The 27,651-nt window shown below is 39.2% G+C and overlaps 1 protein-coding gene across 4 annotated transcripts in view; it reads left to right on the top strand.

The window, feature by feature from the left end:
- Window positions 1–27,651, top strand: part of PDE8B (phosphodiesterase 8B) — a 70,672-nt gene that overhangs the window by 37,381 nt on the left and 5,640 nt on the right. For all 4 annotated transcript variants that reach the window (XM_030257740.4, XM_032744244.3, XM_072922875.1 and 1 more), the window contains 15 exons: window positions 574–631; window positions 4,861–4,949; window positions 7,599–7,677; window positions 8,165–8,305; window positions 9,652–9,740; window positions 10,155–10,215; window positions 16,562–16,613; window positions 19,505–19,582; window positions 20,401–20,477; window positions 21,650–21,814; window positions 22,571–22,616; window positions 23,041–23,176; window positions 24,389–24,587; window positions 25,485–25,702; window positions 26,674–26,809. In XM_030257740.4, coding sequence (XP_030113600.4) covers window positions 574–631; window positions 4,861–4,949; window positions 7,599–7,677; window positions 8,165–8,305; window positions 9,652–9,740; window positions 10,155–10,215; window positions 16,562–16,613; window positions 19,505–19,582; window positions 20,401–20,477; window positions 21,650–21,814; window positions 22,571–22,616; window positions 23,041–23,176; window positions 24,389–24,587; window positions 25,485–25,702; window positions 26,674–26,809 — 1,624 coding nt within the window. The remainder of the gene's footprint in view (window positions 1–573; window positions 632–4,860; window positions 4,950–7,598; window positions 7,678–8,164; window positions 8,306–9,651; window positions 9,741–10,154; window positions 10,216–16,561; window positions 16,614–19,504; window positions 19,583–20,400; window positions 20,478–21,649; window positions 21,815–22,570; window positions 22,617–23,040; window positions 23,177–24,388; window positions 24,588–25,484; window positions 25,703–26,673; window positions 26,810–27,651) is intronic.

Below are 27,651 nucleotides of genomic sequence, written 5' to 3'. Positions count from 1 at the left end.
GGGATTGGCCCCCTGTACTGAGCACTGGTGAGGCCACACCTGGAATCCTGCTTCCAGCTCTGGGCCCCTCACAACAAGAAGTTGTGAGGTGCTGGAGTGACTCCAGAGAAGGGCAGTGGAGGGGGTGAAAGATCCAGAGCATTAATCCTGTGAGGAGTGGCTGAGGGAGCTGGAGGTGTTTAGCTTTGAGAAAAGGAGCCTCAGGGAGACTTTGTTTCTCTCTACAAATATCTGAAAGGAGGGTATATCCTCCCTACCAGGTAGGGTCCGGTTTTATTCCCAAGTATCAAAGGATCTGTCAATAGGAAATGGCCTCAGGTTGTTCTAAGAGAGGTATAGATTGGACTTTAGGAAAAATTTCTTCCCTGAAAGGGTTGCAAGCATTGCAACAGGCTGCCCAGGACAGTGGAATCACCATCCCTGCAGGTATTTAAAAGGTGTGTGGATGTGGCACTTGGGAAGTGGTTCACTGCTGTTCAGTACTTAGCACTGCTGGGTTAAAAGTTGGACTCGATGATCTAACAGTCTTTTCCAACCTGAATAATTCTGTGGTTGTGTGATTTTGTTTTATAGATCTGCTGACCAAGAAGAGACTTCTGTTCTCCCCCTTCTTGATGCAGGCTTTGATAGGGTATGTATAAATTGGCTATGTAATATAGAAAACATAGTAGCTTCATAAATTACAGACACTTCTGCTTCCTCAAATTGAAATTTACACATCCTCTTCAGTCAGAAATGTATTGATAAGAAACCAATGGCAGTTGATTTAGTTTTCTTTTCAGGAGTATTCCAGAAGCATATGAAACAAAAACGTCTGTGATCTAGGTGGTCCTTTCAGAATAGCAGCTGTACTGAGATTACCTTCTTATGGTCTGGCTGGGTAGTGGGTGAGTTTTATGACTACACCAAGAAACAGGGGTAGGAGACTCTGATTAACATATCACAGTCACCCAGACCCCTCCATCTGCCTCAGGCTGCTGGGATTTCTCTTCTAAAGGGACTATAAACCTGGTCCAGCTCGTGAAGACTTTTTTTCCCCTCATAATGACTGTTATGTTGATTTGCACTAATTCTTCTTAGTACAGAGTTAGAGACACTTCTGTACCAGTAGCAGAAAGGAGGGGTTAACTGTTCATACTGTTCCTCAAAGGGCTTTGTAGGAGAGGGCAGAAAAGCAGGAGTTCTCAGCTCTGAAAATCTAGGTTTCTTACCCTCTCCCTACCTTCGTGTGAATGGCTTTGGATGGATATTAATGTTATGTTACTCTAAAATAAACCAGCTACATTTTATAAGTTAGCCATTCATAAGCAAAAGAAGCACATCTGAAGAATTAGTTAGAATTAACTGTATATATTTTCTTTAAAATATACATGTTTAGGAAAATTAACTGTAGTAAGGAAAATCAGGGAAGACATGGAATTAACCCAGGCAAAAATCTCATTCTTCTATGGTCATATTGAGTCCAGGGTCTGAGCCAACTCACATTCAGCCCAAGTTTGTTTATACAGCAGAACATGAATCAGAATTATAATTTTCAGATGATCTCACAAAAATAGAGGTATAAGATCTTGCCAGTACTGCAAAAGTATTGTGGAGCCAAAGCATTTCTAAAGCACTTAGATGCTCTGAAAATTGGAAGTGTGAGTCCAAGAGAAAGGTCAGCCCAAGAATTCCAGTGTTTTATTAGTGTAGCTTCTCTCTCTCCCTCCCTCTCTCTCTCTTTCTAGCTTAAATATTTTTCAAAGAGAGGTTTATTACTTCTCAGGTCTACTGTTTCATTTGAACCCAATGCAGGGCAATGTATTTTGTAAACTAGATTAAAACTGTAGATGTAGTACTGAGTGAAGTCAGAGGAGACTCTGTGGCTGTGAGACACGGCTCAGTGGTACTCTGCCTTGGTAAGAAAAATCTTTTTGCACCTGACATCTGCACTAACTACTCTCTCTTGCTGTCCCACATTTATCAGAGAGCTTGAGTAATGTAATAATTTCCTATTGGAATTGTTTTCAAGACTTTAAAATAAATCTGATGTCAAAGTTTCGTTTTTGCTGTGGGGTGGACATAGGAATTATTTTTGCTTGGATGGGGGTCAGTAGGGACAGGGAGGTGGCATTTGCAAGGAGTCTCTTTCTCAGCAGCAAAAATGAAATTTATTTTTGGAAAATTGCAACCTGTGTAAACCATCATTTTTTCTTTTTGCTGACTTATTTTTGTTTTTTCTTCCTTCTTCTTAAGTCTATTTTATTACATCTGATTTTTCCTCTGTATCATTAACAGCTTTTTTGTTTGTGTATTAATGCTGTTGCTAATCCAGTACATTAATTATGCTGATTTTTTTTTCCTCTCAACATCATACATTTAATAGTGGTGGCCTACTTAGGATGGGCTAATTTGAATAAGCAATTTAGCTTCCTGACTGATTTTTAGCTATGAATTAAATTAGCAAACAGGAGATCTTAATGTTTGCAGTTACTGAATTACAACCTTGTCTTGTATTTTGAACTTATTTTCCTAAACAAATGTTGATTCTCATTGACTAGATACTATTAAAACTTACTAGATTGGAATAAAAGAAGTCTTTAATATTAAAACAAATTCTTATTGCTAAGCAAAAAGAGGGATGCATTCCTGCTAGCTTATAACTCTTGTGGCTTGTACTACGTTCTGTTTAGAACAACAGCAGAATCCCATTATAATGAAGTAAGAAATAATTTAAGAGAATGTGCTACTTAAATCAAAACATACTGCATAAATACAAAAGTTTTTTAAAAGAAAATGTTTTGTCTGCCTTCTAATATCTGCAAGTTCAGAGATCTTCTTATTTTTGTGTCACATTAGAGGCACAGATTAGAAAAATAAATGTTTCCTGCTATTTTCATGTCCCAGTTGATTTCTCAGTTTTGAGTCAGCCAGTAAATGACCAGCATCAGCACTATGAACTTAGATAAAGTGATTCTGTTCATCTGCAGAAGACTACACAACAGTTAAGAGCATGGCTAGCATTTTGATAAGCTGCAGTTCTTGATTCTTAGTAAAAGATTTGTGCCAAGAGTTTTGTCAGTGAACAGCAGTGCTTAATTTTTTTTCAGTAAAACACACTACTATAAAATTCAGTTTATAAAGAGCCTCAGTATATTCTAGTAATTCTATTTCATAAAATAGGTTGCCATCATGGATAAATTTTAATTATTAAGAGTTGTTCTTATTGTTTTAAATTTAGCTCAAATTTAGCTGAATATTTAAAAGAGCACCCGAAAACCGAAAATCTAAGTCTGCATTGCTGTAGAAGAGAAGTTTGTCAGCAGGCAGTTTGATATATAAAAACACAACTTTATTTGTACCTTTGCTTCTGCCAACTTTATATTGTACCTTTTGTTTTCCCATGCATTCCGTAGCATGTAAAGTGAAAGTTACAGAAATATTTTAAGATGTCAACATTAAGGAGTGGAACAGACCGATGCCAACAATTATTTTTATGTTTTCCTCACAACTTGGAATTAAACCACTGGTCTCCAAAACACAGTTTTTTATACAGGACAGAAGGACAGATTTCTTGAAAGCTATTCTTCGGAGGCTTGCATGCTGCTCTGGATTGTGCATGCAGCTGTGTTGTGAGAACTAGTGACAACACAGGGCATTTCCTATAATAACTAAAGTCAGTGCATGTGATTATCAATAAACTTTAACTGAAGTCAGAGAATCTACTTCTTTTGTAGCAACATAAAATTTCTAATTTCAGCAGGACCAAGCACAAGATCTTTTAGACCTAACAGATAGGGAGCAGTCTCTCCTGTCCGGAGTCAAAGTTTTTTTCACTGTGGTCAGATGCTTCTTACTTTATATACTCCTGTGCACTTCTGAATTCTCTGTGACAGCTCAATGACATTACTTGTGAAGCAAAGTTACTTCGTTTTTGGAGCCTTAGCTGCAATATTTGCTTGGAAAAAAATGCCAACTATATTTTTCTTTCTTTCTTTTTTTTTTCCTAGCATGTGTGTTTTATGGAAAACCTCTCTAAGGTTTTCCATTTCCATTCTGAATTAAGGATAGATGTTCAAAATAAAACATCAAGGCAATAATAGTTTTGTGTGAGACTGTGTTTGGGGTTTTTTTAGAGTATCTGGTGGGTTGCTAAAACCAAACTGGAAAATCCAGTAAAGGATTTAGCATGTTTTTGTACTTGCTTTGTAGTTAGATATTTGTGTTGTCCTAAAAACTAGAAACTCATTCCTTAGGAAAAGATTACTATTCACATCACAAAAGGTACAACAAAAGTTTATTTCTATCAGAAAAGAAAATATAGTTGAGGGTGGAAGGGACCTCTAGAAGTCATCTTGCCCAACCTCCCTGCTTAAGTTTACTTCCTCCCTAAAGCAAGTTTAGGACCATGCCATACAGCTTTTTTTGCAGAATCTCCAGTGATGGAGATCTGCAAATGATACAATGCTGGAGTTCTGCAGCCTCTCTGGATAGCCTGTGCCCAGGTCACCCTCACAGTAAAAAAAAAAAAAGTGTTGCCTGATGTTCAGGCTCACTGAAATTCCTTTGCTTCTGTTTGTGTCCATTGCCTCTGGCTCTGTCACTGGGCACCATGGAAAGAAGCTGACTCTGTCTTCTTACAGTCTCCCTTCAGATATTCATATGCCTTGGTACGTTCTCCACTTCAGCATTCTCCTTTTCAGGCTGAAAAGTCCCAGCTCTCTTGGCCTGTCTCACAGCAGAGGTGCTTTATCACCCTTGTGGGACTTTGCTGGCCTCATGCCAGCTCTGTTTAAAAAGTTAAAGTTTTAGATGCAGAAACAGAAATAACAGTTTAAAACTATTCCAGTTTATTTCATGCACTCTTGATTTGTCTTCCAGCAATTCATGGAGAACAGCAGCATAACTGCTTGTTACAATGAACTGGTTCAAATAGAACATGGGGAAGTGCGATCTCAGTTCAAATTACGGTATGTAGAGGTGTGAGAAACTGCAAACATCAATCTCTTGGTCTAAATAATAGTATTGTGTTACTTTCTGCTTCTTCCCAGCTATGCATATGTGTGCCTTGCATCTGTGTGTCAACTAATATACTACACTTTCTATTTTCTCCTGTGTTTTTGTGAAGGACAAACTCAGCGCTTTAGCAACTGGTACCCTGAGACATCTTGGTCAGTGTAGGTGTGGGCTGCAAATTTACTTGATGGTAAAACATTACAAAGTCATTCTTGATCTCATGTGTCTGAGCTTCCATATCAGGAAGCTTGAACTGAATGCAATCTTAATTCAGCTCTGAGTTTTTATTTTCTTGCTTGGCCAAGACTTGGCTGGCCAGGAGCACATATGTTCTCACATATTTTAGTGAGAAGTTAAATGATGTTCATTCCCATATGCACCTTTTCTTTAATGTGACCAATTCTGTATTTAACGTAGGTGCTTTTGCATGCATGTAGATATTTTTGCAATGCAACCATATGAAACTATAGGAAAGAAATGCAGAGAAGGGGCTGTTCTCTCTGTGGCATAAATTAATTCCAGTTCCGTCTACAGAAAATACTATCACTTTTCCACAGGTTTTAGTGTCTCTGTTTCAAAAGTTGATTTTTTCTAAGATTTCTTTGCAAACTGATACCAAAGTGACATTACATTTTGAGTGATTGCATATTCATGCATGCAAACTGCAATGACAGTAAAATTCCAGGGAAAAAAATTGGATTTTGGTTTACACAATTTTAATAGTTGTTTTCTAAAACTCAGCAGGAATGTGTTCCCCTTACCTCTGTCTTATTTGGCAGACACCATTAAAAACTAATCAGAGCTGATACTGGTTATAACATTCAGGTGTATTTTTTTTTCATTTGTGTGGTTTAATTGAGTGGGGAAAAGAGTGCATGCCCGTGTTCCTAGTGGATGATCTGCAGGTCTTCTATACAGTTTTTTAAAAGTGCAAGGAAAGAGAATGCAGGAAGTTAGTTGATAGAATTAAACTCAGGACATGTCACATGTTCAGACACAAAAGAAATGTGATGAAAAAGTAGTACCAGCCCCAGAGAGTAGTAGATGAGGTCATGTCAGTAGTGGCTTTCCATTCCTGGCACGGACTCTGCCTTTCCACATAGCTGGTTCTGATTTGAAACTTGGTTGGACATCTGTGTGCTAATTAAAGAGGATATGGGCCATTTAAACTTGTAATTTTGCTGGCTTTTTTGCCAGATCAAATGGAAATATGAAGGCTTGAATAGTGCAGACATATCTGTGTGTTTTCTTACAGAAAGTCTATGTAATTACGTTTGTTAGCAGCTGATGTACCAGACAGGCATCTATCACTGAGACGAATTAGTTCCTTCACACAGCACAAAATCACACTTGGAAACCAGCTTGAATTACTGGAAAATCTCATATAAAATTATACTCCAAGCTCCTTTTATTATATGAGCAGAAGCACTTTTGTCATCCTCTGTATAAAATACCTTTGTCCTACAAATCTTCATCCACATGGCCGCATATCTGTGTTCCTGTGTATGTCTCTTCGTGTATCCCATTTTGTTTTGAGTTATTTCCACAATAAGCAGAAGTAGTAATGTCCTGTATTTCTTAATTCTCTAGTCAGTGGTACTAATTCAAACCCTACAAGGCAGCCTGGAAGCAAGATGTTCCTTTTAGGTAATGAGTCTGTACAAGTATGTTTATGTAAGGTGCATTTTACCTCCCAGAAATGAGAGTTATATAAAAGATAATTAGTTTGTCTTTAGACCAAATCAAAGATGAGGTACTGATGTCTATCAAAGCAAGTATGACTGAGCTGTTTCTTCTAGTACTCACTCTTTTGGGCCATGGTAGCATCTTGGAACTACATGAACTTCATGTCCCTTCCAACTCAAATCTTCCTATGAGTCTATGAGATATACATTTTCCCCTAGTAATAGAAGCCTATATTAATGTTAATGCCATCCTATGTAAATCATAATTTAAGCAATTTGAATTCTGTAGCAAGAAGTGAGGCTTTTGTTTTCCTGCATTAGTTCAAAGATAGGCCTGAAAAAAAATGGGTAACAAAGATCATCTGGGTCCTGAAATATGAGGATGTATGGAAATTAAGTCACTGCATTATTACTTGGAAGAAGAACAATTGGTATTTTTTGTACTAGAACTTGAGGTGGCTTGAATTGTTTCCTTTAACTGTGTTGTACTACAGTTTCTTTGATAGTGCCAATCTATTTGCTGTACCGAAAACTTTGCGTATATCTGCTGTTGTGATTTTTGTGTTTCCAATCTTTAATGGTCACAAAACTTTCTGATGTAATAGTAATGTGTTATTTTTATTACTAATTGTTAGTTCCTGCTGTTCAGAGCATGTGTGTAGATGCAAGTATACTCTTAATGTGCTGCAGAACCTATGAGCACTTTTACAATGTAATCTGCAGTAAAAGCACTTTACCAATAGGGATGTCTGAGGCTGGATGTTCTGAAGAAGTCATAATAAAGATAGTGACATGGTCTAGTCAAAACAAGTGCTACTTTGTGGTTCATCTATCAATAAGCACAATTTAATCATGTATTTATAGTGAACAAAATATTCTAACAAGAAAACTGATGTGCTAATCATTTGCTACTTTCAGGGCTTGTAATGCAGTGTTTACGGCATTAGACCATTGTCAGGAAGCTGTAGAAATAACCAGTGAAGATCATGTCATTCAGGTAGGGCGTGGGAAATGTTAACTATTTAATAGGATTTGAAAAGAGGAACCCCAAAGAGATCTTGGCTTGGTAGTTCCTGTTCTATATCAGTGTTTTAGTTTTGTTGCTCATTAGAAAGTCTTGTGCAATTCACTGCTTAATTTCTGGTCGCTGCACACTGATGCCTGCTAAATTTTTAAGTCTTTTCCTTCTGTAACCTTATTGTGATGGTATTTTTCAGCAATGTTGTTTCTGGTAAAACCTGCATTAGTTCTCTTTCTGTGCCTTCTGATAGATTACATATTGCCTTCTCTGTTCAGCCTCTTGCTTGAATAAAATGTTTCACCATTACATAGTATTTTTATATGAGAAACACTGAATTGTATGGATGTGTGATTATGGCTTTAGCATATAACTTGTCACACTTTGATACTTATATATAACTTACTAGCCTTTAAATAAGTTGGGTTTTTTTTTATATTGTACTAATGTATCTTTTTTTTGGCAGTATGTTAATCCAGCCTTTGAACGGATGATGGGGTACTGCAAGGGAGAACTTATTGGCAAGGAGCTTACTGAACTACCTAAAAGTGATAAAAACTCTGCAGATCTTTTGGACAACATAAACACATTTATTAAAAAAGGAAAGGTAAGCAAATAAAATAAACTAATTTGAAATTGCTATAGAGTTCTATTCTGATTTGGTTTTTATTGCTGTAGGTTTAAGAACACAAGATGTGCTCTTCATTAGTACACATAATAAGACCAGAATTCTGTTTCTCAGATGTCTAAGCAAAACAGCCCATGCCACAGACAAGTGACTACAGATTTCATTAGCTTTGCTTTTAGGATCTGACTGAACTGCTGATTTGCTGGCTTAAGATCAGTATCAGAATTCTTTCTGTGTTTCTGTTTTGCTTAGAGCCCATGGAGCTTTTGTTAGATGGAATGTAACAGTTTGTCCCTCAGTCTCTCAGGTGGCTGAATCATCCAACCAAAATGTGTAACTTCTGTCAAACAGCAGAGCCTTCACTGACTGCATACTTAAAAGCACCAAAATGTACTGGCACCCAGTGAGGTGGCAATTCCTTTCCTAATAACTATACTTAGAATAGAATATCTGCAGTGTACTGTGAACTCCTGTCCTTGTGGTGATGGGCCTGGCAATATGCTCCCCTAATACATGCAACAGTGTCTTATCCCATCTCCCCTGGGTTGCAGAAATACCTGTCGCTCTTCCCTGTCTCATGTTCTGCTTCAAGACCTTTGGGGAGTTGTTGAACCTTTGAGTCATGTCCAGCAGTGATCTGAGCTTTGTGAGTCACTGTCTGGAGTTGTTTGCAGGTTCACCTTGTTCATTAACAATACCTACAGGCCACTCCTGCTGTGCTCCTCCTCATTTATATGGGCTGCCCAGCAGCCAGCATTGTCTGCTCAAAGGTATCTTCTACCCATTTTCCAGCTCCATCCTACCCTGCTGCCAGGTAGTTCCCTCCTTATTTCCTCTTTGAGGTTAGTTGAAGGACATCTTTAGATCAAGTACTTCCGAAGTTTAGCATATACATCGCATGACTACTGACAACTTCAAGCCAAATGGTGCTTGGGCTCATTTCTGCTGGTGCCAAGGGATATCCTCTGGATGTGGTGCAGCCACTGCTCCTTATGGTGGCACCTTGCAAGAATGTTTGTCACCTCTTTAAGCAGATGATACCTAAAGTTCCTTGTAAAAATTGTGAAGTTCCTTGTAAAAAATACCTTCTCCCAAGAGGAACATAATTATATTGTCCTTATGTTAGTTAAAGGTGCTGGTCTCCATTGGGTAAATAGTTGCTGCTCATTCTCTCTCTCTGTGTTATACTTAAGAGTACATTAATTTTATACAGTTTTAAAAAATACAACCATGAAATAAAAATAAGGACTATGCAGTAATAAATGAATATTTTTATGCAAGCTATGTATGCTTAGACGCTGTCTCTGTTTTGTGTGTTTCTTTAGGAATGGCAAGGAGTTTACTATGCAAGAAGGAAATCAGGAGACAGTATCCAGCAGCACGTGAGGATAACACCTGTGGTCGGTCAAGGAGGGTAACTAACTTGTCCAGAACATAATTGGTTTCTGGGTTTTAGGGCCTTCTCTCTGTTTTCTGCATCTGTAAGTTTGACATGAACCTCCATGTATTTAGCAACTGGGCAACCCCTGTGTTTGTGCATGTGCTTATACATGTTCCCACCTTCACAGTTTAGAACGGACACATTGCCAAATTCTTCTCCCACATGTGCAGGAGAATTCCTGGACCAACAGAGGGATCAGGTGTCCTGCAACAAAAATGTCAATGTCATGCTGAAGGAGTACTTGTCACCCAGTTGTCTTGCTGGTGTTGGGCTTGGTATCTGTTTTCCTAAGGGCAAGGAGATCTCTCCATTAGAAAATAGTAATGTATCACTTCACTTCTGTCTTTACAATGTGATGTGGTAACAAGAGATAATTTCTGTTGCTAGGAAAATAAGACACTTTGTGTCCCTCAAAAGACTGCATTGTACCAATGAAAACAACAAACAGGTATTGTATTTCTTTCATGTGATAATTTTCATAGCTTTTAATGAACTGGTATTTTTTGGCTTATAAATTATTCCAAGAAGATGTGAGCTATATTGTCAATGAGATTCTCACTGATTGTTGGAGCAAGCAAGGAAATTTCAACATTTGCATGCATTAGTCTCTGTAGGACTCCTGAGAAAGACCACCTTTCATTTTGTGGATCATGGATATGACAAAGTTGAGTCCAGACTACTGTGGAGCAATACAGATCACAGTTCAAAGGGAGTTCAGGGCCTGTTTTGTAGGGCTGTTCTTGCCAGTCTGATCTGGTGTACTCACACCAACTAATGGCCCATGCTCAGTGGCCCCAGGGTTTGACAATGTGTGGTACTTACATGAAGTGTAGCCCTCATGCCGACCCTGAGACTTCACACACCTGCCAGAACAGGTGCTGGAAGGGTGCAACTCAAGCCATGACCCCAGTAAACCAGCAGCATGGCAGAGCTGAGTCTCTGCAGTCCAGACAAAAATCCACACCAGCTGCTCCTGTAACAAACCTGGTGGTGTGGGGAGCTGTTTGCTGTCATCTTCTCCTGGCTTCCTCCCTCTGATGGCATCTGAGGCAAATGATCATATCACATACTTTGCCCCAGAAATACTCTAGTAAGTACCATGTTGAGTAAAGAAGTTTGGACTTTCGTGAGCAAAAGAGTGAAACCTCTCTTTGGCATGTTGCCTCCAGGGGTGAGACAGAAAGCAGCTGGAAACATTTTAGACCAAGTATGTGCTCTGTAAATAGGATATGTTTCCATGTCATTTAGGAGAGGGGTTATGTATCTTGTTTTCTTCAGAATTTTATGTGCTTTTATCTGTGATGTGGGTAAAGACACTTAGACAGGAAAAGTATTTAGAAAGTCACTGGTATGTCTAGTTGCTCCTTCTTCAGTAGAACAATACTGAATATTGACACATTACTGGAAAAACAATACTTCTAAAATAATTTACTAGGGGTAGCATTTGACTGTTGAAACCATCCTTGCACAAGTTTTTGTGGAGGTAGGTAGTAACAAATCAAGGAGAACTCTGCATAATTATTGGAAAAACTTCGCATGTCTATCATTGAAAATAAGACTCATAAGAATTTTAAACCAACTTCATCTTTGAACTTAAACATGTATTTTAGTATTAGCAGCAAAATACCATTTACAGTTGCAGGATGTTTTAAAATGCTCAGGCTAGAGTGTAACAGAGTTCTATAAAAGCAGTGATAAAGTTTCATGTATTTTTAATTCATTGTTTAAACTTCATAACTGTTGTTTCATTTATAGATGCTTTGATGTTGATTTGAAAGTAAGACATAATTTAATGGCTTTTTCTATATTATACACACAGCTGAAAGACTGGTACAAGGAGGTGTATATATATGATATTCTTAATGCAAGATAATAAATATTACAAACTTGTATCATATGTAAAAAATAGCAGTAGAAATATAAGAAAAAAGTAAATTTTTTTGTCCTTCTTTGCCCTGTAGATTGGACTGCTTAAACCAGTAAGAATCATACAATCACGGATTGATTTGACTGGAAAGGCACCTTAAAGATCACCTAGTTCCAGCCCCCTTGTCACAGGCAGGATCCACTAGACCAGGTTGTTCAAAGCCCCACCCAACCTGGCCTTGAATTTCCAGGGACCAGGCATCCACAACTCTTCTGGGGAACCTGTTCCAGTGTCTCACCACCCTCACAGTAAAGAATTTCTTCCTGATAGCTAGTTGAAACCTACTCTCTTTCAGTTTGAAACCCTTGCCTCTTGTCCTATCACTATATACACCCTTGTAAAATTGTGTTTTATTTTCTTGTAGGCCCCTTTAGTAATTGGAAGGTGCTAAAAGATTTCCCAGTCTTCTCTTCTGCAAACTGAACAACCCCAACTCTCTCATCCTTTTTACAATAAGAAAGGTGCTACAGCTCTCTGGTCAGTTCTGTGGCCCTTCTCTGGATCTGCTCCAGCAGGTTCGTGTGTTATGCTGGAGGCCCCTCCAGCGTGCTGTGGCCTCTCAGCAGTTGTGACACCAGAAAGCTTGGTGTCATCAGCCAACTGCTGATGGTGCCCCTGGTCCCACTGTCTGTGTCCCTGACAAAGATGTTACATAATCCTGGCCCTCGTGCAGACCCCCAAGGAGCAGCACTCGTCACTCCTCTCCACCCAGACTCCTGACCATTGGCCACAACTCTTTGAGCAGGAGCATTCAGGCAATTCCGTATCCACCGAGTGATCCACCTGCCAAATCCAGGTCTCTCCACTGTAGAGTCAGGGGTGTGCATGGAAGCATCAAATGCCTTGCAGAGGTCCAGTTAGATGGCATTCTCAAATATGTCAGGCATGATTTGCCCTTAGTAAAGCTCCTTGTTGTTAGCAATTATCTTCTTATTTTCCATATGCCTTAGCATAGTTTGCAGGAGAATCTGCTCCATGGATTGCAGGGCACAGAGATGAGACTGGCCTGCCATTCCCTGGGTTTGCCTTTTTCTTTTCTAATCTTTAGAAATTACAGTTAAATAAGTTTCCCCATTTCCAGTCACTGGAAACTTCACTGGACTGCTATGACTACTCAAATCTGATAGATAGCAGTTTAGCCACTTCCTCCACCACTCCCTAAGGACTCACAAATGCTGATCACGTCCTGTAATCTTGTGCACCTTCAAGTTCCTTGGATGTTCCCAAACCTGATCTTCTCCTACAGTGGGTGGTTTTCATTTTCCCAGTCCCTGCCTTTACCTCCTGTGACTAGGGAAGTGCATGTAGTTGGAACACTTGCCAGTGAAGACCAAGGCAAAAGAGTCAGAGAGTACTTCAGCCCTCTATGTGTCCCAGGTAACCACATCTTCTGTTTCCTTCCAGAGAGGGACCACGTTTTCCCTAATCTTTCTTTAATTCACCAAGGTACCTACAGAAGCTTTTCTTGTTGTCCTTAATGTCCCTAGCCAGATTTAATTCTATCAGGCTTTAGCTTTCCTAACATGATTCCTGCTCTTCAGACATTCTCTGTATTATTCCCAGGCAACCAGTCATTTTTTCCACTCTCTGTAGTCTTCTTTCTTTTGTTTGCGTCTGTCACTAAGTTCTTTGTTCATCCACACAGGCCTCCTGGCATTTCTGCCACACAGGCCTTCTGGCATTTTTATGACTTCTCTTTGTTGTGAAGCATCATTCCTGAGCTTGGAAGAGGTGATCTTGAATACTAACCAAGTTTCTTGGGCCCGTCTGCTCTCCTGAGGTCAGTGGTATTGAGTTTACTGTGACCTCCTCAATGCCCCGAGGATCTTGTACTCACTCCTCTATTTCATGGGTGCTGCAGCCCAGGCTGCCGTGCTGCCCTGGAACTTCACGTGCCCCATAAACCTCTCCTTGCTAGAGAGAAAAAGGGAAATTAAGAAACAAGGACTTGTTTCCAAGGCAACATTCATATTCTCCTGTACTGCTGGAAAGTATAACCCATTCTTGTCTTCTTAATACTGGTTCATAAGAAGCTACTGGTAAATTAAGCACTGTAGACCTGGGAAGATTTACACATTTGGTGATCCCAGGGAATATGGCTTTCCAAAGGTTCTCCACAGATACAGATACAGATAGATACAGAAGTCTGCCACAACGGTTAAAGACTGCAGCCTAACAGAAAGTATGGTCTATGGAGATTTTAGGTCCCTTGGGGAAAAAACAAGGTGTATTTGATAGAACTATGTAATTGATCTGTTTCACTTCTGTCACAGAAATAGCTCATGCCTGTTGGAGATCCTGGACATTGCAGTTTTCCTAATATCCATACATTAATACTTGCAGCAGTAGAACTTTTCCTTAGACTAAAAAAAATAGGTTCCTTTTCAAGCTACAGATAAATCTTTATGGAAGGAGAAAAGGAAATCAAATTAAATATTTACTTAAGTTACAGACCAGTAAAAGCTGTCATAATTCAAATTTTGATGTCAAATGTCTGATGTTTCATTTAATCAATATAATTCTAAACAGCTTGATCTCAGCATTCAGACAGTATATATTGACTTCAAAACATTTTTACATCATTACACACTGCTTCACCTCAAAAAACATGTATTTTTTGACAGTACCAACATCCTTTGTAAGGGATATCAGAGACTACTGGAACCTTCTTGTATTTCCGTGCCAGATTTATCACATAGAAAGACCTAGCATGTTAAATTTATGCATGGAAAAAAAAATATCTAAAAGAGCATTAAGCATTCTTACAGTGAAGATTTATGAATGGGGAGTGACTTTCATGTGATTATTCCCATGTGCTGAGCCTAGGTAATTATTAATGCTGCCATTGTCAATTTGAGACCTGGCAGGGTAGAGTCTAGTGTTTTCACATTCATAAATTTACAAGAGAGGTGTTGTTTCTTTAAAGAACATATTGACCCAAGATTAACTGTGTAACTGCCCTCATAACTTACCTTACATGGCTCTTTCAGGACATGCCTGCAGAAGGGGAAGAGAAGTATTCAGAACAGAAATGTGGTTTATTTTTTTAGTAAAGCACTTGGAGGACTGTGCCTATGTTTCTGCCAGTTGTGCAGTAGACAGAGATATATCCATTGGCTTTGAGAGAAGCTCCAGGATGAGGGCAGAACAAGCAGTTCAGGTGCCTTGTGTCAGTGTACCATATCTGATGAGATTTCCTTAACCTTACTCTGTTTGGATGAGATTATTTCTCCGAGAGTTTCTACATGGTTACAATAGAAGTGTTCAAGCTTTAAAAATTTTTTTGGATGAAGAGTCAGTTCTTACACTCTCCTGAACAAGATTTATATGGAGCATGAGCAAAGGGTTTCCCTTTCTTGTTTTTTTTTTTTGTTTTTTTTTTGTTTTTTTTTTTTTTTGTTTGTTTTTAATTCATTACAAAAAGCCATGCCTGAATTTTGTGGGTTTTTATTCCTTTCCATTTTCTTCTCTTCTCCTTTCACCCTATGTCTCTCCCTGCCATAGCAGGAAGGAAAAAACGAAAGGTGTGCAAGAATGACAGAGTGACAGAAAAGGGAATTAGTATAATTCCTTTCCTTTCATTCCTGAATAATCCCCATGAGGACCCTGCAGCATGCACAGTCACAAACTGATACAGACAGTAAGAGCACACAAGTGCAACCTTGTCATACTCTCCTTTTAATTGACAGGTGGCAGCCATGGATTTCATGCTTCCATGCAATCTAGTGCTTTGCTACAGGCAGGTGATGGATTTGGTCAGAGGAACCAATCACCATATGACAGTAATGGACTCCTAAATATTACATGTACTGAATAATTTGTAACTACAGTGTCAAGCACTGACAATTATACATGTGAAGTAAGAGGGTATGTGTATCTTCTCTAGTGACTACAAAAAAAAAGTAAGCATTATTCCTGGTAAGCATTATTTCTAGTCTTTCTCCATGACTCCGTTATCTATACTTAAAAACATCACACACCAATTTTCAAGAAATAACTTGAGGAAATGCCATTTCTGGTCAGTTTTCCTATCAACAGCAAAACACTTTCTTCTAAACACATAACAAAGGAAAGGGGTGAGGTGATTAGCAGGTATTAAACTGTCATGAACTGGACAGAAGGATGAAAAGAAGAATGAAAAATGAGAATTTCTTCTTCTTTGAGAAGAATGAAAAAGCAGAGGAACATTTAATCTGTGTTACTGCAGACCAAGCAATAGCTGTACATTTTAATATATGGAAATATCCTATCTAAATTCTAAGAAAGCTTGAAATACCTACTGTTGGAGCTACCTAAAAATGTTTCAGAAGAACAGAGAATTAAGATTTCATGTTTAATTTTTCATTCATGAGAATGATTAAAAACTACTTGAAAATAAAGGTCTGATGAACAACACATACCTCTACCCCTTATTTCCTGGAGAGTAGTTTTTATAACTGAGTTTTTTGAAGTCCAGTTTATCAGTTATCCATAAAAAGATGCATTCAAAATTAGCTTCAACAGTTCTAAGAAAATTATTTTTAAAGCACAAAAAATAATTTTATAGGATTTTTTTATTTTATTCTTTCAGGTTCATATGCAATTTGCACTTAAAACACTACCTAAATGAGTTCTCTTGTAAACACAGGCATTAAACAGGAATTCAGTACATAAAAGCACTTGTATCTGTGGTTTTCTGCATGGAATATCTGTTCGCTTTCATATTATTTCTCTACATCTAATTACACCTGAAGAAGAGTCTTTGCCAAACATTTTTTTTATAAATAGCTGAGTGGAAAATGCTGGATATGGACAGTGTTGAATGCAGCCTGTTTAAAGTTTTTTTGTATTCTTTTTTCTTACATATGTATTTTACTCTTATCTCCAGCTCTACAAGAGTCACCGTGAGGATAAGTACACAGGAGACAATTCCCAGTCAGGTTAGAATATTACCATTTACCTCTACATTCCGCTGTGCTGAAGGTTGTGTTGGGGTTCTCTGCTGGTATGAATTGTTGTCTCTTCCCCCTGTCCAGTCAGTGGTCAGAGCTGATGGCCAAGGACAGATGTCATCTGATACCACACCATGAACTGGACTCGTAATCCTCAATAACTGAGTCTCCTGTGCAGACCTCTTGCTGTGCATTTGAAGTTCAGATGCATTGCTCTGTTGTATTAAAACACTGTGCTTGATCCTGTGGCCAATGTACCTTGGCACCTCTTTGTGTTTGAAATGTGGAATGTCCTGATTTGTGCCAGCACACCTGCCACAGTGTGTCCAAGTTTAGGACCTGTCAGCAGGCCACTGGTTTGGCCCCAGCACAGGCTAAGACAGTTGTCTCTGAGGTGTCCAGGCCTGAGCAACTCAGTTCCAGTCAGCACTGAGTTGCTGCAGCATGTCTTCAACCCTTGTCTTGTGTCTCAGGAAGGTTTGCTTACTCACAGACAGCACACTCCAGCCCTCCCTGAGTTTTGCAGAGAGCTTTTAACTAGAAGTATAGAGCATAAGGGAATAATCCCTTCCTCCAGTATGTAGTGTTTGGAATACCGCTTTTCACTGAAGAAGGACGTACTTAAGGCAAATTTTAAGCTTGTGACTCTAGCGGTCTCAGCCAGACTGATGGCTTATAATTATGAGTGAAAAAGTTCTCATGCCTTGTTACTTTCTGGCACCTGAAACCTTTCCTGCTATGAAAGGTCAGACAACGTTGCTGTGTAACTTCAGGCAGCTTCTTGTTTTCACACAGGAGGAGGATATAGCATCCCAAGAGCATGGGACGTGACTGCTCGACATACCCTGCTCTTTCAAGGAGCCTAATACATACAAATATCTGAGGGCTTTGTGATGCCCCATAACAATGGGCAGGGGGAAGATGAGACAATAGGAAATTGGCTGTCCTCATTCCCATTGCTGCCACCAGACCTGATCCACAGTATGTTAATCCGTTTGCTCCTGTATCCCTGTAAGAAAATCAGATTTTCTAGATTTTCTTCTCACTGTTTCTTTCCTGCAAACAAGAAGGTGAGGAAGACCATAAATTAAGCAGGACGCTTTTTACTAACTAACACATTTATATTAGTTTACTAATGTTTTAGGTTAGCTCATTATTGTGACAGATTTCAGCAAGACTGGGAAGCCCCATACTATGACACCACATTGATGACTTACAGTGCAGTGAAAGTAGGCAGTCTCAGAGCTTGTGATGTAGGTTATCCTTCCCTGCAGCCCATGGCTGTGCTCCAAGAATAACTTCTCAGAGCCACGGGCATATACCAATATGTGATGAGAATAGAAGAGTAATCCACGTGTATCATTCTATTTGCAGTGGTGTGATGTTTGTAACAACCTGGGTAATAAGATTTTCTGCTCACCAGGTGAAGAAAAAATTTTTACGTAGGCATTTAAATATTTACAGATGAAACCATAGTATGGCAGAGAGTAGTTTTTATGCAGCCATCTGTGAATGTTTGGGTGGCACTAGCAAAGTATCTGACTTGCTAGTTGGTATTTAACACAAGGAGATTTGTTTTGTCAGCTATAGCCACTCACAGTTATGTTTATGTGTAAATGCTTGCTCCCACTCAAGTACGGTATGATAAACTCATCCAAATGTTAGTGCAAGAATGCAGTTTGTAAGAGGAGTACTATCAAATAAATAAACTATTTAACATGCATTAGCTATGCCCTGCTCTTTGGTGTCAACAGAGGAAAATGCTTTCAATTTCTCCAGTTCAGACTACAACAAAGAAGACCCAAACTGTCTCATAAGTCTGTGGTAGAAAAAGAGAATTAAGACAGAAACTATTTCTGTAATTTTTAGGATGGATGAACTTTTAATTCTGGAGAATTGTATGTTAACATTTTATTTTGCTAAAGAGACGCTGCATACATCCTGTCTTGTGACATTATAATGAAACTTCATCTTTATGTTAAGAATATCAAAGTCATAATATTTCTGACTCATCAAATGGTTTTACCCGAGCTTTTGAAAGCCTGCTAGGGTCTCTGATCTTTGAGTGGCATTTTAGATACCTTGGGAATAGGTACTGTAAAGACTCTTGGAAAGTGGTGAATAGATGTATGGTTGCTGTTTTTAATCATAAGGGAGAGTGCAGATTTAATGATTTGGAGAAAAATGAAATTTTACCAGAATTTTTTTTGGGGGGGACTTCTTACTGTCATTTCATCCAGCTTTTGAATTTGACTGGACATGATAACTTCTGACTTTAGCAAATAGCAGTTTCAAGAATAAGTTTATTGCATGGCTAATATTCAGAAGAACTAAATTGATTGTTTAATTATTCTCAGCATATTGGATTTTCCTTAAACACAGGGTACAAATACTTATTGCAAATAAAAGCAAAAGCTGTCTGCGTCTGAACTATGCTTTGGCTTTAAAAGTGTAGAGTAAGATGAGACTCTTCTCAATTAGCTAAAGTTTTAAGCAGTTAAACTCAGGCTTGTTCAGTGGTCAAAGTAGAGCAAAAAGAACTTGCACAAGGGGTTCAGCCCACCTGCCTGAAACATCTCTTCTGAAGCAGGATGTCTGATAACCTTAGATGATGACAGCCTGCATTTAGGGAGCTAAAGTTAGGCGAAGCAGGTCTCCTGTTCCATAAGGCATCTTGACTTCCTTGCAAACGACTGTTCAAGGTAACTCCAGAGAAATTGCTTTAAATTGATAAGACACTGTTCTTGTTCTGATGTGCAGAAATTGCAATATTTCCCCCACTTGTTAAGATCACTTAATTAAATTTCCAAAATTTTAGATGGATATTTTGTAGAGGTTTTACTTGATGCCTTTTTAAAACTTTTGTTTTGTACTTACAGAATCCAGTTCTTACAAGGGCAAGAACAGAAGGAAAGATTCAGTTGATATTAAGTCAATAACATCTCAAAGTAGTGATGGTAAGAAAGCAAACTGTATGTACAATACTATAAATATACATTAATATATATTTATAAATAAATAAGACTTGGCTTGGGCAATAAAAGAACAAAAGAATGACCAGAGAGATTCACAGCTGGTTAAAAAAAGATTACTCAATTTTTTTTTGTAACTGCTGTAAAATTTCTTTCTGATTTGCAAAGCAGTGCCCCAAAATAAGTACCAGCATTGTTATACAATGCATGACAGTGCTGAATGCCTTCACATGGAGGAGGAGTGACTGTGCCAAGGGATAGAAGCAGCTTGCTGAAAGAGTATGTGATGAAGTATTAGTGCCACCTCTCTTAGAAGACTGCAGCTTGTACTCCTAAGCACATATTTTGATTTATTGATGTTTAACTTGAAAGAACCTGTTGCTGCTGGTTACTTGAGAGCAGTACTTCTAATCCCATTTGTGACTGCTTACTGATGTGGGACAATGGTGGCAGAGATTTCTTTCTGTCCCTGTATGTAATGAGAGAAGCACTGCTTATGGGGAGCAGGAATGGTTTTCATTAGAGCAACTGCACCACCAAGAGGAGGGACACACACAGACTTACAGGAAGAGATCCATTGCAGTCAAAGGGCATGAAGTGTAAGCACAACTCCATTCTCAAGTCAAGGATGGATGGAAAATCTGACAGCAAAAATGAGAGGTGGCTGCCAAAGAGACAGACAATGAAGAACTTGCAGGTGTAGAAATGGGACACAAGACTGGATTTCATTGTGCCATGCCCTGGCCTTTTACACTCTTCAAATGCTGTCAACTGATTCACATTCTGTGGCTCTTTAATGGCAGCTCCAAGCTTACAGACCCGACGGTACTCCTCAATGGCACGGATTCATTCTATGACAATAGAAGCTCCTATCACAAAGGTGAGTCCTGAGCACTGACTTTTCCACAAACTCCAGAGCTTCAAGTTGTGCTCATAGGGAAGTATGCAGTTTCTGGACAGACAATCAGAGGCTTCCTGCACTTTGTATTTAACAGAGTAATAGAAGTAATTTGTTTTTGTTACCACTTCCTACATTTCATCATGGCATTCCAAATGCTAGTCATAAGGAAGAATATTAAGGAGGGGAGGAGGGTGCCCTTGCTAGATGCATGACTTCTGGCAGGAAGGGGACACTGCTCTGTTGGGTTATGTGTGAGTAGGAGGATGTTCTACCAATCTCACCTTTGCTCTCACTATTGATATATATAAGATACCATGCAGAAGGAGGAGCACCTGCATCATCTTCTCTCTCCCCCACTTTCTGCAGCCTTCTTTCACTGTGTTACACAATTCTGTTGTCACAAATCAGCTGTACAGTCACTTGTAACACATAAATTTCAGATCATTTTTTCCTCTCTCCCTATCTTTTCTTGCTATCATCAAGCTCTTACTTCCCAGCACCACTTACATGTGACAGTAAGAGCAACTGTCTCCTTTCCTTTTCCTCAGTCATATCCACAGGGAGGCTTGTAGTGGCTGTGCCTCTGGCTCCTGGAGAAGACAGCACTGGGACTTTCTTCCTGTCATTCTTGGCAGAGCCAGGAGCAGTCACTGATGCATTTCCAGATTGTGGCTGAGGCACAGTGTGGGTTTCAAAGAGCCATCCTCTTCTCCCACAGTCCAGCACTTTCTGCTCTCTGCCCTTCTCTTCTACATAAAGAATATCATGGTATAATATCAGTGAATCTGAGTCACATCCAAGAGTTTGTTTGTTTGGGTTTTCCTTCAGGGATTGAATAATTTGTTTCAGAGCAGACCTGGATACGCTGAAGTACTGGGACATTGCTGGGTTTTAGTCCATCCACCAGCAACTATTTCAGATAATTCACACCGTTCTACTTCCATTTCCCAGGAGTTTGCCAGTTAAAAATAGCAGACAGATACCAGGAAATCTGAGCACAAATTTACATTTTCAGAGTTGTACTTCAAGGATTGTGGGGAATTACATTGCAATTGATGAGAATTAGCATAATCAAGACAAGAATAAAAATATTGTAATAAGAAAAAAGTGCCGTTCACTTTTATTTGCCTGTCTCCTTAATCTGATTTCAGGTTATAAACATAATTAATGCTGCCCAGGAAAACAGCCCGATTACAGTAGCAGAGGCCTTGGACAGAGTTCTGGAAATCCTGCGGACAACAGAACTTTATTCCCCTCAGCTAGGTACCAAAGATGAAGACCCTCACACAAGTGATCTTGTTGGAGGTCTGATGAACGTGAGTAAAATTAGTAAAGATGAAATTGCTGGACCAGTGTCCTACATCACAGTTCACTGCTCTGCTGTGCTAAAATTTCCCAAGCAATGGGAAGGGGACTTGTAATTCATCACCATTTCAGTTAAGTATTTTGGCCTCTTTACTAGCAGTATGCAGGATGTAGTAAGCTATGGCCACATTTCAGTCCACTCCATGCATTCATCCTCAGATGCAAGTGAACAGACTTGCCACCAGAAACTATATCCAATCTCTCAGAAGATACTGAAGGAGATACTTTATAGAAACTCTAGAAGCTTATATGGGATTAGAGGGATTGCTCTATAGTTAGTCCAGTGTATCAGTGAGGTTGCTTTAATCAAGCCCTGATTTTGGTCCTGTAACAACAGCAAGAGACTAACTATCTTAATTTTGTCATAGATGTACTAATTTTTTAATAGACATTGAGCTAATCCCCACCAAAATAATATAAAGAAAATTAAAAATAAATTATAATGTCCAATTTGAATGATGGAGGTGCCAGTGAGAGGGTCAAGGTGGGCAATACACTTTGTATTTAATGTCTTTTCTGGAGATCTCATACCAGTGTTTCAGGGATCCTTTCATGTTTGTTTTGAAAGACCCTAAAACCACAATTATGCTATAGAGCTGCAATAAGAGCATTGCTTTTAGTACCCAGGAATAGTACCTAAAATGCATATAGTGTTTTTGCAACTAGTGTTGCAAAAAAAACTAAGATAAACTTGCTTTCTTTTTCAGGATGGCTTGAGAAGACTGTCAGGAAATGAGTATGTGTTTTCTAAGAGTAAGCCACCACTTTAAACTTCCCTTGCACATGTGACTTCTTTTGTCAATACTGCTAACATACACCTTCAGGCTAATTTGCAGTGGGATGTATGTCTCTGGAAATGATCATCTAAATGACTGCAGCACAAGTGTTAGGCTGCCTTGATTTTGGAATTGAAACAGGCTCAAACAATTAAAATAATGTATTTCAAAATGTTAGCAAGAAACAAAATTGTCACTCAAAGAAATGTTCACTGATCTTTTTGGTTTATGTTCATATGTTCTGTAATAAACCTATTTTAGGCAATTACAGACTTTTTCATATAAGGAAAAAAAGTTGTTTTTCTTGAAAAAGAGTTGCTTTCTAAATGGAATTCTGAAGAGGGGCTGTGGTAGAGGGAATAACCCAGAAATGTGTTAATTCCCAAATTCCATTTCAACAGATATGAACCCAAGCCATAGTCACCTTCCAGTGCCAAACACCATCAGTGATGTTCCACCCTGTATTGCACAACTCCTAGAAAACGAGGAAAGCTGGGACTTCAATATTTTTGAGTTGGAAGCTGTTACAAATAAAAGGTACTGGACTCCTTTCCCGGGGTGCCCAGAGAAAGTTTATTGAGGAGCTGTAGCTCTGGAAAAACTGCAGCAAGACATAGCAAATCTGTGAGAGCTGTCTTGCTTGACACAGATACACTCTGTCCGAATGACACTGTTCAATGTAGTCTGACATTGCCACATGCTGGATGCCCTCCCTTCTTCTTGCTCATGTGCAAATGGTCTTGCTGGAACAAGCAAACCTCTCCCCTCCTCCCCACCTAAATCATCCCACAATTTGGGAAAATCTAAGGCAACTCTAGCTTTTGATTATAGGGATAAAAAAACGGGATGGAGAATAAACCAGTGATAGGATCAACAGACTGACATTTTAAAGCTTATAATGAAAACAGACGTCAGTAGTTTTGAGGTCATGCAGACCTCAAAAATAAGCACATCATCCAGACAGAAAAGTTGTTTTCATTCCAAGACGCAAAGAATCAAACAGACTACCCATTCTTATGTACTCTCTTTGCATAAAATAGCCATTTTAGAAATTTGCATTTTCCTGGTTTTAATCTGCAGGTGTTGGGGTTTGGTTATGCCTTTCTCAGCTCAGAGGCTCTGTAGGTCATCTTGCATGAGTGAAAAATCTAACTGATGGATAAGACTCTCTCACAGGCAACACAGAGTAAAAGACAACCCAGAGTGGATTTGGATTTAAGAATCAAAAAGATTAGAAGTTTTACTCTGTTTACTGTTTCACACATGGGATTCCCAGCATTATATAAACACACACACACACCTACCCACACAGAGCACTTTACAACTGAAATTTGACCTTTTTTTTTTTTTTGCTTAGGACTTTTTAGTCTTTGGCATGTGCTCATGTCATGTTCAAAGTCTGCTTTTTTTCCTCAGGAAAAAAATCAATGGAATTTTGTTTGATTAACAGATACTAACCACAAAAAAAAAGGGGTTTTAAGATGCTTTATCTGAAGCCACAGGAATTGCTGAAGTTCTAATGTACTTGTACCATTTCCATGAAACATTAAAATAACATCTGAAAGGATGATAGATGCAATCATTTGTAACTTTGGCCCAGCTTTTTAGAGGTTATAGATATGCAACTTAAAAATGTTCAGCTATACCCACCCCTTTTAAAAGTCTTGGTTTCTTTGTTCAATGTATCACTTTTAGAACATCACAAGTTCCTATTTTACAGCAGTGCTTTTTTCTTTTATTGTTTTTCAGGCCATTAGTGTATTTGGGCTTAAAAGTTTTTGCCCGGTTTGGGGTCTCTGAGTTTTTAAACTGTTCGGAAGCAACACTGCGGGCATGGCTGCAGGTCATTGAAGCCAACTACCATTCCTCCAACTCATACCACAACTCCACACATGCAGCAGATGTCCTGCATGCTACTGCCTTCTTTCTCGGGAAGGAGAGAGTTAAGGTAGAACCATCACCTAGGAGTTCTTTGGGTTAGGATTTCAGCGTGTTTGCCATTTTATGTGTGTCATCCAGAAGTCAGATATTTAAATAATGGTCCTGTCTTCATGAACTCTTTCTGTCCTTGAAGTCTTCCTCTGATGCAAGCAGGCCCACACAGTTTCTCTAAAGTCTGTTTATACAAATTTACGTTTTTAAGTAGCAATGATGGAGGTGGGGAGGGAACCTGGCTCTTTTCTGCCTCTTGTTAACTGGCTGTAGGTAACAGTTCTTAATAAACCTTTGCAAAAGCTTTGGAGAGGGAGGTGTGAGCAACAGGATGTGGGGGAAAGATTCAAAGCTGTGCCAGGGGAAGTTCAGACTGGATATTAGGAAACACTTTTTTACTAAGTGGTTAAATACTGGAACAGGCTTCCCAAAGAGGTGGTTGATGCCCTATGCCTGTCAGTGTTTAAGGGGCATTTGGACAATGCCCATAATAACATGCTTTAATTTTTGTTCAGTCCTGAAGTGATCAGGCAGTTTGGCCAACGATCATTGTAGGTTACTTCCAAATGAAACAGTCTATCCTATCCTGTGCTAAAACATCAGAGCTACATTCAGGCAAGCTACAAAGTAGAAGGAAACCACTAGGTCATTTATCCATTGACGAATTCTATGCAAAGATATTGGTCAGGTGACAACAGTGTAAAAAGCTTCACTAAAGAAGGCGTATTTGGATAAGGGTAGGAGTGGAAGTTTTGTGGTAGGTAATCTGTGGGCAAAGTGGATGGAAAATGACTGCAAGGAGATGGGATCCCTTCTTAAGTTTACATTTGTGTAATTGTGGGTACCTGGAAGTTATCAAAAAATATTTACTGTAATTTTTGTGCCACATTGTAATTTTTCTCTCTTCCTGTAGGGAAGTCTGGACCATCTAGATGAAGTAGCTGCATTAATAGCTGCCACCATTCATGATGTAGACCATCCTGGACGGACCAACTCTTTCCTGTGCAATGCAGGCAGTGAATTAGCTGTCCTTTACAATGATACAGCTGTATTAGAGAGTCATCACACAGCACTGGCGTTTCAGCTTACAACAAAAGACAGCAAATACAACATTTTCAAGAATATTGATAGGTGTGTCTGCTGGACAAGGGGAGTGTCCATGTGTGGACTGCTTATTTGACAGTTTGGGGCAAAATGAAAACCTACCTTCTAAACAAGAATACATAGTTTAAATACAGATAATAAAATTTAACCTCTTCTGGAATCTTCTGTGGACATGATTTATAAAAAGGTTTTAATTTTCCCCTCACCAGCCCTTCTTCCAACTTGTAATTATTGGAAGCTTAGAGAAATATTTAATAATGTTTTATGAATTACATTAACTTGGTCCAGTTAACAGCCTCAAGGCTGCATCTTTGCCCACTGCCTTTTCATTGAAGGAGCCTGGGCTTTTTTGGGGTCTGTTTTACACACGAGCAGCTAGATGCTGCACGTTGTGTCTGCATAAGGTTCTATGCATCCCTATGCAGCACTACTACATTCACGTGGAATCAGAAGGGTGGTAGCAGAGGACATGAAGATCTGGGAGAGCTGGAAGCTCCCTGTGGTTGGCTGGGCATGCAAGTAGCCCAGGAGTTGCTACCGCATGACTCTAGCTTTTGTAGGGATAAGGTGAGAGAAAAAGAGCTCTGAAAGAGCCTCACCCCAAAGAGGTAATTGATCAGTCTACCTCCCGAAACACTGTTGTTTTTGAAAAATCTGAGATTTGCATTCCAAGCTAACACTAATATACAGCACAACATATATGGACACATTGGTGCCATTCCTGGAGAAGTTATCTTAGTCTTACAGCATTATGAAACTGAGATGTAAATTTTTGTTGACTCCACAGGATTTTCATTAGGTAACAATTACAGACTGGGGAGAACTTGGAGAGGCATGATCTTGTCCATTCCTCCATCTTAGACTGTTTCTAACTCTGAAGGTGCCAGCTTGTGGCTGAGTCCCTGAGCAGTGTTTCGTAGCCCTGTGGGCAGGGATGAGGAAAAAGGGCTGAGCTCTGTCTGGCAAGCTCATGAGCAAGAACTCTTTTTCTTTCCTAGAAATCGCTACCGGACATTGCGACAGGCCATTATTGACATGGTTTTGGCAACAGAGATGACAAAGCACTTTGAGCATGTGAACAAATTTGTGAACAGTATCAACAAGCCTATGGCATCTGAGGAGACCAGCCCACACGTAAGTGCTTGCAGGACTTTATGCCTTCAGGCATTTCAGTGAGGTTCTTCCCAGGCAACCTTAATTTTCATTCACCTTGTATTAATTTGCATAGTGGCAATGCCCAAATGACACAAATGGATTTGTGGCCTCACATACCAAAGTGTGAAAAAATATGCTTTTTCTCTTTTCTGCTCTTAGTTCATTTAAACACTTCATTTTATAAGCCTTGTGTTAAAAGCCATCTTGTATTCAAGAAATACACAATTGGATGTTGTTTTATATGGAAAATTCTGTGCATGGAGCCAGGTTGGCATGTGTTCCTGTGGTTCTGTCCCCAAACAGTGGGATTTGACTGAGCCTAGGGATGTAACTGAAGAACCTCCTCAACAATTTTGTCTCTGTGTAATCTGGAGTCTTCAAGCCCTGAGGAATAACTTCCTGAGACCTCTCCACTCCTGATTGTACCAAGAGATGTCCAGGCCTTTTTGCATAACAGTTACACACCCTCATGCTCCACCAGGGTTTATTTAATAAGCTGCCTTTGAGCTTCCCATCCCCTACATACCTTCTCTTGCCGCCTCTCAAGGCTGAGCACTCAGGACCTGACCAGGTTCTCCAGGGCAGTGTTACCTGAGGAAAGACTATTGGAAACATGCAAAAAAAATCAGACAAAACTGAAGATCAGCAATGATAAAACCAAAGTATCTTCTGTTAGCTATCCAAAATAGGACTTTGTACTGTAGACTTTCATGGGTACCTTTTACAACTTTACAGACAGCGTTCTGTCATCTGAAATTGCCTGTTTCTAGCGACTGCTGAGCTCCACCCTCCCACAGTATGAGCTGGAAACCAGAAATGCT

Source organism: Taeniopygia guttata, chromosome Z, assembly GCF_048771995.1.
Source record: "Taeniopygia guttata chromosome Z, bTaeGut7.mat, whole genome shotgun sequence".
Taxonomy (NCBI): domain Eukaryota; kingdom Metazoa; phylum Chordata; class Aves; order Passeriformes; family Estrildidae; genus Taeniopygia; species Taeniopygia guttata.
This window is presented reverse-complemented; position numbering and strand designations above follow the sequence as displayed.